At 38.4% G+C, this 19,611-nt stretch overlaps 1 protein-coding gene across 2 annotated transcripts in view; it reads left to right on the top strand.

Moving 5' to 3' along the window:
- The window catches only part of CERT1 (ceramide transporter 1), a 131,426-nt gene that overhangs the window by 23,096 nt on the left and 88,719 nt on the right, over positions 1-19,611 (top strand). For both annotated transcript variants that reach the window (XM_061429993.1, XM_061429992.1), the window contains exon 4: positions 18,541-18,657. In XM_061429993.1, coding sequence (XP_061285977.1) covers positions 18,541-18,657 — 117 coding nt within the window. The remainder of the gene's footprint in view (positions 1-18,540; positions 18,658-19,611) is intronic.

Genomic DNA, 19,611 nt, shown 5'->3' with positions numbered 1-19,611 from the left:
TGCCTCCTGAGAAATCTATGCAAGTCAAAAAGCAACAGTTAGAACCAGACATGAAACAATGGATTGGTTCCAAATTGGTAAAGGAGTATGTCAAGGCTGTATATTGTCACCCTGCTTATTTAACTTATATGTAGAGTACATCATGCAAAATGCTGGGCTGGATGAATCTCAAGCTGGAATCAAGATTACTAGGAGAAATATTGATAACCTCAGATATACAGATGGCAGAAAGTGAAGAGGAACTAAAGAGCCTCTTGATGAAGGTGAAAGAGGAGAGTGAAAAAGCTGGGTTGAAACTCAGCATTCAAAAAACTAAAATGATGGCATCCTGTGCCATCACTTCATGGTAAATAGATGGGGAAAAAATGGAAAAAATGACAGGTTTTATTTTCTCGGGCTCCAAAATCACTGCAGACGGTCACTGAAGACGTGAAATTAGAAAGACTCTTGCTCCTTGGAAGAAAAGCTGTGACAAACCTAGACAGTGTATTAAAAAGCAGAGACATTACTTTTCTGACAAAGGTCTGTCTAGTCAAAGCTGTGGTTTTTCTAGTAGTCATGTATGGATGTGAGAGTTGGATTATAAAGAAGGCTGAGCACCAAAAAATTGATGCTTTTGAACTGTGGTGTTGGAGAAGACTCTTTGAGAGTCCCCTGGACTGCAAGGAGACCAAACCAGTTAGTATTAAAGAAAATCAACATGAATATTCGTTGAAAAGACTGATGCTGAAGCTCCAATACTTTGGCCACCTGATGTGAAGAGTTGATGCTGTGAAAGATTGAGGGCAAGAGAGGAAGGGGATGGCAGTACACCTTTCTTATCTGTAGTTGCGGTTGAAGTTTTGCAGTTCTTATGATTTGGTTAATGTGAGCTCTGCAGTTAGGAACTGTGTCTGTTCTTCCTCATCACTGTATCCTGGGTGCCTTGACTAGTACTTGGTAAATCAGAGGTACTCATAACCATTTTATCTGTTAGTTGGTTACAGATAGATGGTTAGTTGGTTAGTTAGATAAATGAATGCTTTACATCATGTTTGTCTTATAGAAATATAATGTGAGTCCCAAGTGCAAGCCACACGCGCTATGTGCTAAGTCGCTTCAGTCGTGTTGGACTCTTTGAGACCCTATGGACTGTAGCCCACCAGGCTCCTCCATGGGGATTTTCCAGGCGAGAATACTGGAGTGGGTTGCTATGCTCTCCTCCAGGGGATCTTCCTGATGCAAGGCTCGAACCCACGTCTCTTAGGTCTCCCACATTGGCAGGCAGGTCCTTTACCACTAGTGCCACCTGGCAAGTCACATATATGTAATTAAAAGTTTTCTATATGTATCTAAAATATTATCCTGATTTATAGTCATAAAATATTATTACTAAGATGTTTCATGCCAAGTCTTCAAAATGCAGAGTGTATGATATTTTACACTTCTAGCACATCTTGGTTCAAATCAGTCACACCTGGCTAGTGACTACTGTATTGGACAACACTCATGTCAAAGCATATTAAAAACGAAAAAATTGAGGCTGCCTGGATCATGGTCAGCCCTTGATTTGAGGATAGAAATTGAAACCATTTTGTTTATTCAGAAATTATCAAAATTGAGGTAAAAATAAGAGACAAACAACCCAGAGGGTATATTAAGTCAATATGTTAAAAGAAAAAAGTTGAATAATGAATACTTATAATTTTATCTTCCTGTATATTTTTCTGAAGATTTGCAAATTAGGTTTACAAAAGTGATCCTGTTACAATGATCAAATCACTCCTCTGTTCAAGCCTCCAATAACTTCCCAGCTCACTCAGTATGAAAGCCAAAGTACTTATAACAACTCACAGTAAGGCTCCACATGGTCAGGTCCCACAACTTCCTGCCGCCTTTGTCTACTCCACTCCAGCCATACAGGCCTCCTTACAACTGGGGGGAACAAAAACAAAAAATTGGGGGGAAGATAGTTTGCAGCTAGGGGCCTTGAAGTTGATCAGAGTGACCTTGTCTGGGAATCTGTTCTTGAATCTGCTCTCTTACACTAACACATATTTGTTAAGAAAGTTTTGTTTTTTAAGCATCGTTTTTTATAGGGTGATCTGGGAAGGTTTCCCTGGCAAAGTATTACTGGTATTTTAATGAGTTTGATGCCACTAAATTTACAATAAGCCATTATTTTATATGCCACATTGCCAGTTTTAGTTGATATCAAATTGTAAGATTTGTCCATATTTTAGAGATAAAGGGGGTAGTTTTTATAATAAGTGAAATGGAGTATTTGAAAAAAAATTTCAAAGAGGAAAAGGAGTAAGGGGAGAGGTGACTGGGAAAGGAACAGCAGTTGTAAAGACCCTCCTGGACCACTTGAAGCAATTGTAAGGAGGCCTGTATGGCTGGAGTGGAGTAGACAAAGAAGGCAGGAGGCTGTGGGACCTGACCATGTGGAGCCTGACTGTGAGTCGTTATAAGTACTTTGGCTTTCATGCTGAGTGAGCTGGGAAGTTATTGGAGGCTTGAACAGAGGAGTGATTTGATCCTTGTAACAGGATCACTTTTGGCTGCTGTGTTAAGAATAAACTGTCGGAGGCAGGAATGGAAGCAGGAAAATAAAATCAGGCAGCCGTAGGAGGCTCTTGCAAGTAATGCAGATGAGAAATGGTGGCTTGGACCAGAGTTGTGTTGGTGAAGATTATGAGAAATGGTTGGATTCCAGATTATTCTGAAGGTAGAGCTGATAAAATTTGCAGATTTGTTGATGGATTCCTTGTGAGGTGTGAGGAACATGAGGAGTCAGATGATTTCAGGTCTAAGCAACCCATAGTTACCATTTACAGAAATGTGAAAGGAAGCCTGCAAAAGGAGACATTTTGGAGGTAAATCAGCTAATCAGTTTTGGATATATTGAGGTGCCTCTTAGGCGTTCAAGAGAAGATGGAGGAGGCAATTAACTCAAAGTCAACATGTCAAGGAAGAGGGCCTGTTTGGAGTTACAAGTTTTGTGCATGTTTGTGTGTGCATGAATCACACTGTGTGTATGTGTGTATGAATTTATCTTTTGGTCCTTACATCATTGATTTCTTCAGAATTCTTCCCCCTAATCCACCGCCCCCCACCGTGCCCCTTTAGTCTTTGATTTTAATGTTAAAAGTTTTCTCAAATGTTTGATGACATTGGCTCCCCTTGACAATGAGATACAAGGAGAGACTGAGCAACTGACTCTCACAGGGAACTGTTGACAGTAGAGAAAGCACAGAGTTTATTACTGGTATCTTTTAATGTATCATTTTTAACTTTTCATTTTAAAATAACTTAATACAGAAAAGTTGTCAGAGTAATGTAGATAACTCCAAAGAACACCTAGATTCACCAGCATTTTACTCTTAGTCTTAGCCAAAAGGCCAATAAGCAATCAGTTCAGTTCAGTCGCACAGTCATGTCCGACTCTTTGTGACCCCATGAATCGCAGCATGCCAGGCCTCCCTGTCCATCAGCAACTCCAGGAGTTTACTCAGACTCATGTCCATTGAGTCAGTGATGCCATCCAGCCATCTCATCCTCTGTCATCCCCTTCTCCTCCTGCCTTCAATCTTTCCCAACATCAGAGTCTTTTCCAATGAGTCAACTCTTCGCATGAGGTGGCCAAAGTGCTGTAGTTTCAGCTTTAGCATCATTCCTTCCAAGGAAATCCTATGGCTGATCTCCTTTAGAATGGACTGGCTGGATCTCCTTGCAGTCCATGGGACCCTCAAGAGTCTTCTCCAACACCAGTTCAAAAGCATCAATTCTTTGGCGCTCAGCTTTCTTCACAGTCTAACTCTCACATCCATACATGACCACTGGAAAAACCATAGCCTTGACTAGACGGACCTTTGTTGTCAAAGTAATGTCTCTGCTTTTCAATATGTTATCTAGGCTAGGTTGGTCATAACTTTTCTTCCAAGGAGTAAGCGTCTTTTATTTCATGGCTGCAGTCACCATCTGCAGTGATTTTGGAGCCCCAAAAAATAAAGTTTGACACTGTTTCCCCGTCTATTTCCCATGAAGTGATGGGACCAGATGCCATGATCTTCATTTTCTTAATAAGTGATCAACAGTATTTTAACATTATTTCTTTCACCATTCTTTCCCTCTACACACACACACACACACTTTTTTTTTCTTGGTCATTTGAGAATACGTAGTATACATCATGCATACTTTAGTGTATAATTTCCAAAAGATACTCTTTTACTAAATATGTAATTTGGCTATCAAAAATACAAGAAGTTTCATGTAATACCTTTTTCTAATCTACAGTCTACATTTATCACTTAGTCCAGCAGTTTCCTTTATAGCATATTTTTTCCTTCCAGTCAGAATCCAGTTCAGAGTATATATTGCATTTAATTTTCATGTCTCTTGGTTTCTTTTAATCTGGAGCAGTTCCTTAGCCATTCTTTGCCTGGCATAACATTCATGTTTTTAAAAAATATAGACTAGTTATTTCATAGAATTTTATTCATTCAGAGTTTGTCCTACAGTTTTTCCTGATTAGACTCAGGTTGTTCATCCTTGGTAAAATAACTACCAGATGATATGATATCCTTCTCATGATACTACATCAGAGGCACATGTTTCTGTCTGCATCTCATGCGATGTTAATTTCAATCATCCAGTCAAGGGATTGTCCAGTTTTCCTGCTTGTAGTGACTGTTCTTCTCCTTGAACTTAAAATGTTAGCTCTCTGGGAAGACGTTTAAGACCATGTATAAAAATCCTATTCTTCATCAGACTCTTCCCCCTTTTTGATTTAATAATCTTTTATGATGCCTGCCTCACCCAGTGATTTCTGTAATGATTGCAAAATGGAGATTTTCCAGTTCTATGAACCCTTTTCACATTTATGTCAGCATTCTTCTTTTTTGTTCTTTAAAAGCCCTCTGTTTTTGTTCCATTTGTTAACAGAATGGACTCATACATTCCTGAATTATTCAGTGAACTATAATCCACTACTGTACTTACGTATTTTGATGATCTAATTGCCCTTGATTTGGGTAACTGAAGTCCTTTGAGAGCTGTTTCTTTGGTCCTTTTGACATTCTCCCCCAGGACCACCTCCCCACCGCTAAAAAGTACCCCCTTACTTTTAGGCTCAAGATTTTCTAAGTTCATTGTGTACCTTACCTATTCTAGCCCAGGAATCACCCATATCTCTAGGAGCCTTGATTGCTTTCAGTTCAGTTCAGTTGCTCCGTCATGTCCGACTCTTTGTGACCCCATGAATCGCAGCATGCCAGGCCTCCCTGTCCATCAGCAACTCCAGGAGTTTACTCAGACTCATGTCCATTGAGTCAGTGATGCCATCCAGCCATCTCATCCTCTGTCATCCCCTTCTCCTCCTGCCTTCAATCTTTCCCAGCATCAGAGTCTTTTCAAATGAGTCAATTCTTCACATCAGGTGGCCAAAGTATTGGAGTTTCAGCATCAGTCCTTCCAATGAATATTCAGGACTGATTTTCTTTAGGATGGACTGATTGGCTCTGCTTGCAGTCCAAGAGTCTTCTCCAACACCACAGTTCAAAAGCATCAATTCTTTGGTGCTCAGCTTTCTTTATAGTCCAACTCTCACATCCATACATGACTACTGGAAAAACCATAGCTTTGACTAGATGGACCTTTATTGGCAAAGTAATGTCTCTGCTTTTTATTAAGCGGTCTTGCCTGGAAAATCCTGTGGATGGAGGAGCCTGGTGGGCTGCTCAGTCGTGTCTGACTCTTCGCCACCCCACTTTCACTTTCACTTTTCACTTTCATGTATTGGAGAAGGAAATGGCAACCCACTCCAGTGTTCTTGCCTGGAGAATCCCAGGGACGGGGGAGCCTGTTGGGCTGCCATCTATGGGGTTGTACAGAGTTGGACACTACTGAAGCGACTTAGCAGCAGCAGCAGCAGCAGATTGATTATAACTTTTCTTCCAAGGAGTAAGTGTCTTTTAATTTCATGGCTGCAGTCACCATCTGCAGTGATTTTGGAGCCCCCCAAAATAAAGTCTGTCACTGTTTCCACTGTTTCCCCATCTATTTGCCATGAAGTGATGGGACCAGATGCTATGATCTTAATTTTCTGAATGCTGAGTTTTAAGCCAACTTTTTCACTATCCTCTTTCACTTTCATTAAGAGGCTCTTTAGTTCTTCACTTTCTGCCATAAGGATGGTGTCAGCTGTGTATTTGAGGTTATTGATATTTCTCCCAGCAATCTTGACTCCAGCTTGTGCTTCATCCAGTCCAATATTTCTCATGATGTACTCTGCATAGAAGTTAAAGAAGCAGGGTGACAGTATACAGCCTTGACGTACTGCTTGACTGCTTTGGAGGTGGAATCTTGTGGTGGGAGTGGGGTCTTATTACTCACTGTAGACTTTGTCTTCCTCTTTTAAATATTGAACCCTTTCTTCAGCCTTCCTTGATAGCTATTAGTTTAGGGGTTCCTATAGTTCAACATACCCAAATAGAAAACTCTAATCTTCTGCTGGAGTGGTAGTTTGGCTATTTTTAGAGCTGTTGTCTAGGCAGACTAATTGTTTCTTTTAATCAGTCTGTCTGTAGCTTCAAATTACTGATTCTCATTCTTTTATTCTTTCTGTAGTTCTGTGGCACAAATAAGCATGGTGCTTAGCCTGTCCTCCCCCACCCCTTATACTTCACCGAGTCTGGTTCCGGGAATTCTAAATGAGTATGGAAACTGGAGCTGACTGCCATTGCCAGGGCTAACAATCTCTGCTGGATAGATCCTAATGGGGAGCAGTAGACAAACGCACAAGTTTTTTCTGCCTTCTTTATTGCTATCTGGGGCTGCTGGAGAATGAGGGAATCCTGCAAATGAGAAGCCAAAGAAGGGGAACTCAAAATTGTGTGTATAAACTCTCCCCAAGTCTCTGGCTGACTCCTGAGCCATGCACGCATGAGACAGATGGAAAGCAGTCTGGGGTGTTACCTGAGTCACTGATACTGTGGCAGAGACTTGGGGATGTTAAAACTCCTTTAAAGAAAACTGCCATCTTTTTAGCTGTAAGAACCAGGAGGGGTCCAGTTAATGAATAATCCAGAAAAAAAAAAAAAGAGCCAGAGAAGAAGAACCCCAGATTCTGAGTTTAACTCTCTGCGCAGATTTGTACTTGATCCTCAGCAGTGTATGTACAGGCCAGACCAAAACCTTCTGAACTAAGGTCCTAGATGCTGCCCATTAAACACACAAAAGAATTGGCCTGCAAAAATTTTTGCCCACTGAAACAAAATAGTATTTTTCAGAATAATACGATAGAATCCAGAATTCACAACCTAGCATTCGCAATGTCCAAGATAAACTCCCTCAACATACAAAGAGCCAGGCAATTGAAATACATTCTCAAGGGCAAAGACATGAATAAATGCGAAGTTAAAGATATTGGAATTATCTGACGAAGGTTTTAAAGTAAAATTATTTTTATAATAATTTGAGGTAAATTATAATTATAATTTTTTTAGGTAAAAGAGAATACGCTTATAATGAATAAAAGGTAGTTTCAGAAGAGACAAAGAATACATATAAAAGAACCAATAGGACTGAAAGGAATGCCATCTGAAATGAAAAACATTCACTGTATAGGATTTGTAGCAGATGAAGATGACAGAAAATCAAGATTTTGAATTTAGAGCAAAAGAAGTCATTCTTAATAACAGATGTTTAGGATTTTGTGTTTGTTTTTAAATGAACAGAATGTCAGGGATCTCTGAGGCAATTTCTAATTAAATGGCCTTTAGAAGTCTCAGGAGAGGAAAAAGGGAAAAAAAAAAACTGACGAACTTATGGTAAAATCTTAGCAAATTTGGTGAAAAATATAAATTTACAGATTCCCCAAACTTAACAGACACGTAACAGGATAATCATAGTAATCATAGTCAAACTGTAAAAACCAAAGGTAAAAAAATGCTGCAAGTAGCCATAGAGAAATACCATACATATTGGGGGACAGTGATTCAAGTTACCATACACTTCTCATTAGAAACCGTAGAGGCTCAAAGACAAAAAACTTTCCATTCAGAATTCTGTATTCAATGAAAATTATCCTTCAAAAATGAAATAAAGATGTTTTCAGATGAAGGAAAATTAAGAGAACTTGTTGTGGATGGGCCTGCCTTAACAAGAAATGCTAAAGGAAGTTTTTCTTGCTGAAGGGAAATATACCAGAGGCAAAGTCAGATCTTTAGGCGCTAATGAAGAGCATAGAGAAAATAAATATATGGGTAAATAATAAGGTTATATTTCCTGGAGAAGGGCATGGCAGCCCACTCCAGTATTCTTGCCTGGAGAGTCCCCATGGACAGGGGAGCCTGGTGGGCTACAGTCCACGGGATCTCAGAGTCAGACACAACCGAGAGACTAAGCACAGCACAGGGTTATATTTTCCCCTCTTACTGCTTTTAAGATACTAAAAATGTAAATAAAGCAATGTCTAAAACATTGAATTTTTAAATTCCTGCCTAACCAAGAAAACACACCCATAGGATTTCACCACCGTATTCTTTCATATATTCAATGAAATAATCCCAATCTTACACAGACTCTTTACAACACACATTATGTGGGCAGTATAACCATGACACCTAGGCCTATCAGACAAATTGCAAGAATATAAAATTACAGCTTGGTATCTCTGGTAGACATAAACACTGTATTCCTTTGCAAAATATTAGCAAATCAAGTCCAATAGTACATAAAAAGGACTAAGTGTTGTTTATCCCAGAAATGCAAGGTTAATATAATTTTATTAAATCAGTCGTTTTAATTCACTGTATTAACAAATGAAAGAGAAAAATTTGTAACAAATTTCAGTAAAGGCAGACAAGTAAAAAAGAAGTGTTTGACAAAATTCAATACTACTTAGTATTGAAAATAAAAATTCTTAGAGAACTAGAAATAACATCAACCTAATGCAGCCATGAAATTAAAAGATGCTTACTCCTTGGAAGGAAAGTTATGACCAACCTAGATAGCATATTGAAAAGCAGAGACATTCCTTTGCCAACAAAGGTCCGTCTAGTCAAGGCTATGGTTTTTCCACTGGTCATGTATGGATGTGAGAGTTGGACTGTGAAGAAAGCTGAGTGCCGAAGAATTGATGCTTTTGAACTGTGGTGTTGGAGAAGACTCTTGAGAGTCTCTTAGACTGCAAGGGGATCCAACCAGTGATCAGCCTTGGTATTTCCTTGGAAGGAATAATGCTAAAGCTGAAACTCCAGTACTTTGGCCACCTCATGCAAAGAGTTGACTCATTGGAAAAGACTCTGATGCTGGGAGGGATTGGGGGCAGGAGAAGGGGACGACAGAGGATGAGATGGCTGGATGGCATCACTGACTCGATGGACGTGAGTCTGAGTGAACTCCGGGAGTTGGTGATGGACAGGGAGGCCTGGCGTGCTGTGATTCATGGGGTCGCAAAGAGTCGGACACGACTGAGCGACTGAACTGAACTTAACTGAATGAAAGCATCCACAAAAACACACAACTGACATCAAGCTTAATGGTGAAATACTATGCCTTTCCCCTAAGATTAGGTATAGGCCAAAGATATCTGCCCTTACCACTTCTGTTTAACATTGTTCTGGACATCCTGGTCATTTCAGTAAGGCAAGGGGAAAAAAATATTAAAAGACATAAATATCAGAGAGGCTAAAGTAAAGCCGTTTGCAGGTGACATCGTTCTCTGAAAGTGAAAATGAACGTCGCTCAGTCGTATCTGACTCTTTGCGACCCATGAACTATACAGTCTTTGGAATTCTCCAGGTCAGAGTGCTGAAGTGGGTAGCCTTTCCCTTCTCCAGGGGATCTTCCCAACCCAGGGATCAAACCCAGATCTCCCTCATTGCAGGTGGATTCTTTACCAGCTGAGCCACAAGGGAAGCCCAAGAATACTGGTAGCCTATCCCTTCTCCAGGGGATCTTCCCTACCCAGGAATTGAATTGGAGTCTCCTGCATTGCAGGTGGATTCTTTACCAACTGAGCTATCAGGGAAACTCGACGTTGTTCTTTATTCCTTCAAATTTATTAGGTAAACAGTTTTGAGAACTACTAAGTAAATTTTGCAAGATTGTAGAATATAAATGAAACTTGCTTAGTCGTGTCCGACTCTTTGTGACCCCATGGACAGTCCATGGAATTCTCCAGGCCACAATACTGGAGTGGGTAGCCTTTCCCTTCTCCAGGAGATCTTCTCAACCCAGGGATCGAACCCAGGTCTTCTGCATTGCAGGTGGGTTCTTTACCAGCTGAGCCACAAGGGAACCCCGTAGAATATAAGGTTAATATACAGTTAAAAAATGTACTATCATATACACTAAGCAAACTGACTTTTTAAAAATACTTATTTGTTTGGCTGTGCTGCATCTTGGTTATGGCATGTAGGGTCTTTGATTTTCATTGAGGCAGGCAGGATCTTTCCATTTGTGGTGTGCGAACTCTTAGTAAACACTACTTGAATTTTTAAAACAATTCCATACACAGTAGCATAAAAAAATTACTTCAGGAATCAGTCTAACATTGTATACTATACTTTGGACACTGTTACCTGCAAACTGTGTGAGATTGTCAAGATAAAGAAGAGCTAAATGGAGAGATATTATGTCCATAGATTAGAAGGCTCAGCATTGTTACAGTATCACATCTTAATATAATAATCTATAAAAAATCTAAGATATTAATGCCCTTGTTACTACAATTTCTAATGCAAACTGCCTAGACTAGCCAAAGCAGGTTTTTAAAAAAAGAGTTTAGTTTGAGGACATAATACTACATGATTTCAAGATTTGCTGTTAAGCAACAGTAATTAAAATACTGTTATTGGAGTAAGAATAGACATTATAGATCAGGGGAACAGAATAGAATCCTATACGTAAATCAAGCAGGGATGTGGAGTAAGTAGATGTGATAAGACTGCCAGTGAGAATGTAAAATGGCTGCAGCTACTTTCATCAGTTCTTTAAAGTTGACTGTTTATCTGTTTTATGAGTCAGCCCATTTCTAAGTCAAAAGAAGTAATATTTGTATCCTTACAAGACATGAACTTTTGACCAACCGCAGGTATGAATAAGTAAAATATGTTATATCCAGCATTATTAAACTCTTCTCAGCAATAGGAAGAATAAGTTATCAATAAGACACAGCAGAATGAGTAAATCTCAAGATAGTTATACTAAAAACAGTATTTACTATCTGATTACATTTATATAAATTTAGAAAAAGTGAACACCAATATACAGTGAAAGGAAGAAGATCCTTGGTTTCTGGAAGCTGGTGACAAAGGAATAGATGTTCTGCAGGCAGGATAAGTCCTTTGGGGGCTACAGAAATGAAAACATTTCTGTCCTGATATGGTATTGATTTCATGGGTTATATACAAGTGAAAATACCATTGAATTGTACACTTTAAATGGATAGTTTATTATATATTAATTATATGTCAGTAAACTTTATTAAAATTTGGTTGGCTTTCTTTGAATTTCTAGGGAAATCTTCCTACACCCTCTCCACTGAGTTTAACTTTTTTAGTTAATCTTTTTATTCTACTTTTCCTCCCACTAGAGAAATTCCTTCTAAATCATCCTGTCATACTGTTCTAATCTAGACTTTTCCATCTTCTACATAACTCTGCTGTGGGCATTTTCCTTAATGTCTTCCTGGGAAGTCCCTTTGCTGCTTCTTTTCCTGGATCTCCATTGCTTCTTACTTCTCTTGGTTACTTCTCCATTTTGGATAAAGCATATCTTCCAGTTCTGAAAGGTAATTTTTCTATGTCTTTGTGGTTTAGAACTTTCATACTGATTTAGTGTCCAGTTATGAAACCCCTAAGTATTATTACTATATGTCTTTTCTCTCGGATTACTTAGTTTTCTTGCAGATGAATCTTCCTCACAGGCAGAAGGAGATAGAAGGAACAAGTATGGGTACAGAACTTCTGGGAACCAAGTAAGGGAAAGAATCCTTTAATATGAACACTTTCCCTTATCTGCTTTTTCACCTTTCCTTGTTTATAGGAATGTCCCTTCTTCCTACACCTGTCTGGTACCAACTCTCTGAGAGGTGGGGCCTCTAATGTTACTGCACAGTGGGATAGGCAAATGAGGTTCCAGGGGTCTGGTTCCACTTTTTAATGACTCTTGATTAGTTTTGTTTTCAGCTCTTCCCATGCCTTTACCTTTAGTGCTACTTGATGCCTCCAAAACAAATTGGCTTTTTTTTTTTTTTGTCTTTTTCCTTGTATATATTTATTTTTCAGCATATTCAGGCCTGTTAATGTCAGTTATCACATTCCAGCTTTAAATTTTGTTGGCAGCTGTTTTCCTTCTTTTTCTTTGTGGATATATGCCTCTTTTCTTGTAAGGGTATTTTGATAGATAATGGATGCTGTGGTATGTGTTAAAGCCTTAATTCTCACTGTGATGGTAATTTGGAAGTGGGGCCTTTGGGAGGAATTTGGATTTAGTTGAGGTCATGTAAGTACAGCCCCCATGGTGACACTGGTACCCTTATGAGAGGATGAAGAAACCCAAGCGCTCTCTGTCCTCCACATGAGGACAAACCTAGACGGCAGCCATCGGCAAACCAGAAAGAAGGCCCTCCCTGAGCGCCCTCCCGTGCTCATACCTCCAGAACTGAGAGAAATTTCTGTTGTTAAAGCTACCTTGGGGGCTTCCAGGGCTCAGAGGTAAAGAATCTGCCTGCCAGTGCAGGAGACATGGGTTCCACCCCTAGGTTGGGAAGATCCCCTGGAGGAGGAAAATGGCAACCCTGTCCAGTGTTGACAGAGGAACTTGGCGGGCATCAGTCCATTGGGTCGCAAAGAGTCAAATGCGACTTAGCGACTGAGCATGCAGCACACGCCGCGTAGGTAGATTGTAAAACTTCACTAATAAAACAATCAAAAAAGCTACCCATCGAACCTGTACTGGCGATTCGTTTCTTATATGATATTATACGTTTTAATGCCATTCTCCCAAATCATCCCCCCCTCCCTCTCCCACAGAGTCCAAAAGACTGTTCTACACATCTGTGTCTCTTTTACTATCTCTCATATAGGGTTGTCGTTACCATCTTTCTAAATTCCATATATATGCATTAGTATACTATATTGGTGTTTTTCTGTGGCGGATGCATGTTGACGTATGGCAAAACCAATACAATATTGTAAAGTAAACAAAAAAATAATAATAAAAAAATTTTTTTAAAAGGCTACCCAGTGTATGCTGGGTTTTTTGGTTACAGCAGCCCTAAGAACAAATAAGGCAGACCAAGAGTAGATACAAATGCCATTTCACCTTTTGGTATATCTGTTGTTGACAGTGAATGTTGACATGGTAAAGGATGAGGCCCATCTACGTTTGCCTTTATGTTGTTGGCTTTCTTCCCTAGCATGTGCGTTCTCATTCTCAGTGGGCCCCTATACTTGGTTTTTGGGAAAGTGAAATAATCTTAGGTATTTACAATATCTAATGTGGCCTCCAAGAAAAATGAACTGGACAAAATCTTAGTTCTTACTGTTTGATCTCTCTCACTAAGGAGAATTTGTGTTTTCTTGGAGTAGGGGTGACAATGGAAAAAGCTTAAGAATCGTTTTCTTCTTTCTTAAATTGATTTCACAAAATAAGCCTTCACATTGAGTTTATTTCCTGCGACCATTTTTCCTGGGTATAATATGTCATTTGGATCTGTGATTGAACATTTCATTTAAATATAGTATCGGGACTTCCCTGGTGGTTCAGTGTCAAGACTCTGTGCTGCCAATGCAGGGGATGCAGGTTTGATCCCTGGTCAGAAAAGATCCCACATGCCTGCCTGGTGGCCCAAAAGATTAAAAAAAGAAGAGAAGATAATGTCTTTGAATTTTTTGTTACATTTGTTGCATTTTCCTCTTTTAAAACACCAGTTAAATCATTTGCTTAACCTCCTTTGTTCACTCATTATATTTCTTTCACTTTGTATTTTTCTCAAGTCTGTTTAGAAAACAGACTTATTTGCTTTTTATTGCTGCTTCTGATGTGGTTTCCACTCATTTCTTTTTTCTTAGCTCTTTTAGCTTACTTTTCATTGCTTGCTGCTTTATCTCTTCTTTAGATTTTTTAGTTATTTTTTTTCTGAAGGTAGCTCATGTCATCTCTTACATCTACCACCTCTTGTATTTTTTCATCTAATTTTGTTCTTTATCCTTTATTGGTTTTCTTCTAATCATCTGTCAGGGCTACAACTAGGATAAGACCAATGAGGGACTAACTTAAGTTGTAAAATTTAAGATAGCATCAAAAAACTCAGTAATCAAGATAAATAGTATTTTGATGTGTTTTTTTAGAGTAATCCATGACTTCACTTTCACTTTTCACTTTCCTGCATTGGAGAAGGAAATGGCAACCCACTCCAGTGTTCTTGCCTGGAGAATCCCAGGGACGGGGGAGCCTGGTGGGCTGCCGTCTATGGGGTCGCATGGAGTCGGACACGACTGAAGTGACTTAGCAGCAGCAACAGCAGCATGATGAATAAAATATCCACAATGAAATTCTAAGTAAAGATAAGATTAGTTTTCTTTGAATTAAAGTCTAACTATCCACAGTAGTTCCTTCCAACCCATTAGCAGTTTCGATTTCTGCAGTTTTAGTTACCTGTAAGATCTGAAAGTGTTAAGTGGAAAATTGCAGAAATAAACAGTTGATAAATTTTAAATGGCACATTGTTTTGAGCAGCATAATGAGATGTCATGCAGGCTGCTCTGTCCCTGGTGGGCCATGGCTTGTTCCTTTGTCCATATCCATGCTGTGTATACTACCTGCTCCTTAATACCTGTATAGGAAAACACATAGGGCGGTTGACCCTTGAACAACACAGGTTTGAACCCCACACATCCACTTACACTCAGGATTTTTCAGTAGTGTATAATACCTACAGTACTGCCCAATCCAGGAGTGGTTGAATTCGAGGATGGTGACCCCAGATGCAGAGGAATGACTGTAAGACACTCAGGCTTTCTGCAGCACCAGACCCCTAATCCTGTTGTTCACAGGCCAGTTCTCTCTGTAGGATTTGGTACTACCTACAGTTTCAGGCATCCACTGGGGGTCTTGGGATGTATTTCTCTTAGATAAAGGGAGACTGTTGTATTGTGTGTTTGAGTGTGTATGTGTTGAGACATGGTGTAAACTTTTTGTCTAGACTTTGATTTACCCTCCTAAACACACCTCTTAACAAATCTGTCATTTCTTTAGCCGCTTCCTGCACATCTTGACTTTTTAGGGATTCAAAACTTCTGTGTCGTTTACATACTGCCACCTGAAAATTGGTAGACCCCCTTCTGTGTCACCTATCCCTCAGACTGCTGATGGTAGAAATGGCTACTTTGTGTACACGTTCTGTCAGCTCCATCTCTATGAGCGGATATTGAGATACTGCATCTCATATAAATGTGACATTCAATGAAGTTTTCAAATTCTTTAATTCTAGATTTGCAGAGTATCATTTTATTCCATTCCTGTGTATAACATTTTTATCTATTAAAAGCTTAAAGTTCTCCATATATTGAAACTTTGAAACATAGGGAAAAGAAAACATAGTTGATATACTTAACAGATTTAGTAATTTGGCAAAGTTTACTTACGTTGATTTCAGGTTTTATTAAGTCATTCACACCCAGAGAAAGCTTAATGGCAAGTTTCTGTTTTTAGGAATATTTAAAATGTGGCATGGGACTCTTTGGAAGATTATAAGGAAATTTTGAAGATATGAAAGCTGGAAAAAGAATTGGCTGGGGAAACTAGTAAATTTTGAACAATAGGTGACCCCCATATCCACTAACTCAGGGTCTGCAGATAAGGAGAGCTAGTTGTACTGAGCTGTTTTATGTGTCGGACTTAGGCATCTGAAATTTTGGTGTCCAAAGGAGTCCTTGAAACAGTCCCCAGCAAAAAATAAGCAATGACTGTATATATATATTACCTTTTTATTTTCTAAAGCTTTAATGAAAATATTGAACACTATGAAATATAAATCCTTTTTAAGAATAGTCACTAGAAATATAATAATGATTATATCTCATAGTAAAAGTTTAAAAACCTCTGGGCTATTTATTTACAACAGTAGACTGATCAGATAAATTATTTACTTAGTTTTTCAGATAGTACATATGCGTTCCTTCCTCCAAGAAGCTTTTCTTAATGACTGGACTTCATTCTTAAGATTTATGAATATTTAGCTTTCAGTTAAGTTTACAGTCATATTTTTGAGTGTTGAAGTTGTCTTTTGCGTATTTCCATATTCATAGTACTGAAGCAGGGTGTGCACTGTCTTGTCCCTTCCCTTCCTGTCTCTTCTTTCCAGCATGCACTCCCTCCCTGCGATGCCCAGCACATAGTGACTCAGAGCTTTAACTTTTATCTTTTAGCCAGAGCCATGAATTAGTTGTCTTAATATTAAAAGAGAAATTGTTTCATAGGTAAAGAACATTGTGGAATTAGCTTATATTGTTTTTGTTGAATAAACTGATAAGGAGATAAAAGATTGATACTGTTAAAGGTGGGAGAGAATAAACACAATATGTAGATTGCATTCAGCTAGTAAGTTTATTACTATATAGACCAGGGAGGAGTCTCTTTCCTCTAAGGCTAAGCTAGTTTACAGAAGAGGACATTGTACTTTATCCAGTAGAAGAAGAGGTTGTATTTGTGATATGATCCTGTCATATTTGAACTCATTCATTGAGAGAAAAACAAGTATATAAAATATTTATTTTATATATTGTTTTGAAGAATGTGAAACACTGAACCAGATATTTTACATTTGCACTAATTGCTTACATTTTGATGAAGGCAGTTTCCTCTAACATGGATCTGATGTAGTGTTCATTTTACTTTTGCTTTTCATTAGAGACTCTCCTGGCTATTAAAAGATATAAAAAAGCCTAGAAGTTAATTTGAGATATTTCAAAGGATGTTAATGTTATTTTTTGATAGAATATAAAAATATCTTACTTATCAGATTTAATGAAAGACTATTGATGATGAGAATTTACTTTTGAATAATGAAAGCAGAAAAATATCAGTAAATGTCTTTAGTAAAACTTACTTTTGCCCTTTTTAAAATTGTGCTTTCAGTGATATTCCCACTACTTTCAGTTCAGTTCAGTTCAGTCACTCAGTCGTGTCCGACTCTTTGCGACCCCATGAATTGCAGCACGCCAGGCCTCCCTGTCCATCACCAACTCCCGGAGTTCACTCAAACTCACATCCATCGAGTCAGTGATGCCATCCAGCCATCTCATCCTCTGTCCTCCCCTTCTCCTCCTGCCCCCAATCCTTCCCAGCATCAGAGTCTTTTCCAATGAGTCAGCTCTTTGCATGAAGAGGCCAAAGTACTGGAGTTTCAGCTTTAGCATCATTCCTTCCAAGGAAATCCCAGGGCTGATCTCCTTCAGAATGGACTAGTTGGATCTCCTTGCAGTCCAAGGGACCCTCAAGAGTCTTCTCCAACACCACAGTTCAAAAGCATCAATTCTTTGGCACTCAGCTTTCTTCACAGTCCAACTCTCACATCCATACATGACCACAGGAAAAACCATAGCCTTGACTAGACGGACCTTTGTTGGCAAAGTAATGTCTCTGCTTTTGAATATGCTATCTAGGTTGGTCATAACTTTTCTTCCAAGGAGTAAGCGTCTTTTAATTTCCTGGCTGCAGTCACCATCTGTAGTGATTTTGGAGCCCCCAAAAATAAAGTCTGACACTGTTTCCACTGTTTCCCCATTTCCCATGAAGTGATGGGACCAGATGCCATGATCTGAATATTGAGCTTTAAGCCAGCTTTTTCACTTTCACTTTCATAAAGAGGCTTTTAGCTCCTCTTCACTTTTTGCCATAATGGTAGTGTCATCTGCATATCTGAGGTTATTGATATTTCTCCTGGCAGTCTTGATTCCAGCTTGTGCTTCTTCCAGCCCAGCAATTCTCATGACGTACTCTGCATATAAGTTAAATAAGCAGGGTGACAATATACAGCCTAGACATACTCCTTTTCCTATTTGGAACTAGTCTGTTGTTCAATGTCCAGTTCTAAATGTTGCTTCTTGACCTGCATATAGGTTTCTCAAGAGGCAGGTCAGGTGGTCTGGTATTCCCATCTCTTTCAGAATTTTCCACAGTTTATTGTGATCCACATAGTCAAAGGCTTTGACATAGTCAATAAAGCAGAAATAGATGTTTTCCCACTACTTTACACTGATTCAAAGCATTTGATGGAAAATATTTTACCTCTTTTTTAAAAACATGTCTGTAGTTCATGTGTCAGTTCATTTGTAGAAATAGTGAATGAGCATGGTTTTTGGTAATTATACCCTTGCTGTGCTCTTTATCTGAAATATCTTCAAAAAGTTATTTGAGTACAAAAAGAATAACAAGAGTCTCTCACCGGGCAGAATGGGTATGTTCATGTTTTTTCTGTGGAGTATAACACTTCTAAGAATATAATTACCTTTGCTTTTCCTTTTCTCCCTTTTTCTTCCACAGCCTCATGATTTTGATGAATGCCGATTTGATATTAGTGTAAATGATAGTGTTTGGTATCTTCGTGCTCAAGATCCAGATCACAGACAGCAGTGGATAGATGCCATTGAACAGCACAAGGTGGGTCTCTAGTGTTTACCTATCTAAAGAGACTTAGGCAAGAGACTCATGGTAAACACCTCTAAAAGAATCTTGATCTGTACATGTGTACTGAATAGTTGAACATAATGTTTTGGGTTGTAAAATAAAGCAATACAGGTGTAAATTTTTGAAATGATTTTGTTTCTAACATTTGAATTATACTAAGGGATTGCCATGATAAATATTTTAAATTGATGATTAAAGCAAAATATGCCCTTGTATATAAATTTGTTTTTTATTTAGAGTTTGCTTCATAATGAATGCCTTTTATGTCATCTGGGTAAAAGAATTCTTGGAATAACATCAGATTGTAAAATCCTAATGTTGAAAGCTTCAGTGTTAATTTTTATTGTCATTTGTAACCATTTGGGTAAATTCTTAGTATAATCATTTGTAAATTGTTAAATTTTGGTAAATATAAAGTTTTTAATAAACTTTGAAAAAGGCTTTCTTAAATACGTGTATAAGTCATAGTCTTGATATTTAAAGCTAGTTTTTGACTTCTGTATGAATAATTGGTATATAGACTAAAGAAATATTTTTTTAAAATCTCTATTATTAGCTAATTCAGTATTTCGTGGTAAAACAAGGAATAGGGAAAGTTACAAATTCACCATGCCATTCCTGATTGTGACTTAAGAAAACTGAATTTGTTCATATACTTGTCTGTACTTGTTCATTTGGGTTTCACAGAGTTGTAGCTGAAACACCTGTTTTGGTTATTTAACAGACACAAAACATGTACACACATACACACAACAAGAAAAACTGGTCAGGCCTGGGGTACTGCAGGCACTTTCTTCTTGATATTGATCGTGCATTAGGTTTATTTCTTCATTATAAATTTTCCCAGCCTAAGGAAATCTGGCTTTCATGCTTTCCTTTTGTCCTTTTTTTAACTTTAGAATTATATTACTTTAAAGCATTTTGTGA

The sequence above is a fragment of the Bos javanicus genome, chromosome 10 (assembly GCF_032452875.1).
Source record: "Bos javanicus breed banteng chromosome 10, ARS-OSU_banteng_1.0, whole genome shotgun sequence".
Taxonomy (NCBI): Eukaryota; Metazoa; Chordata; class Mammalia; order Artiodactyla; family Bovidae; genus Bos; species Bos javanicus.
This window is presented reverse-complemented; position numbering and strand designations above follow the sequence as displayed.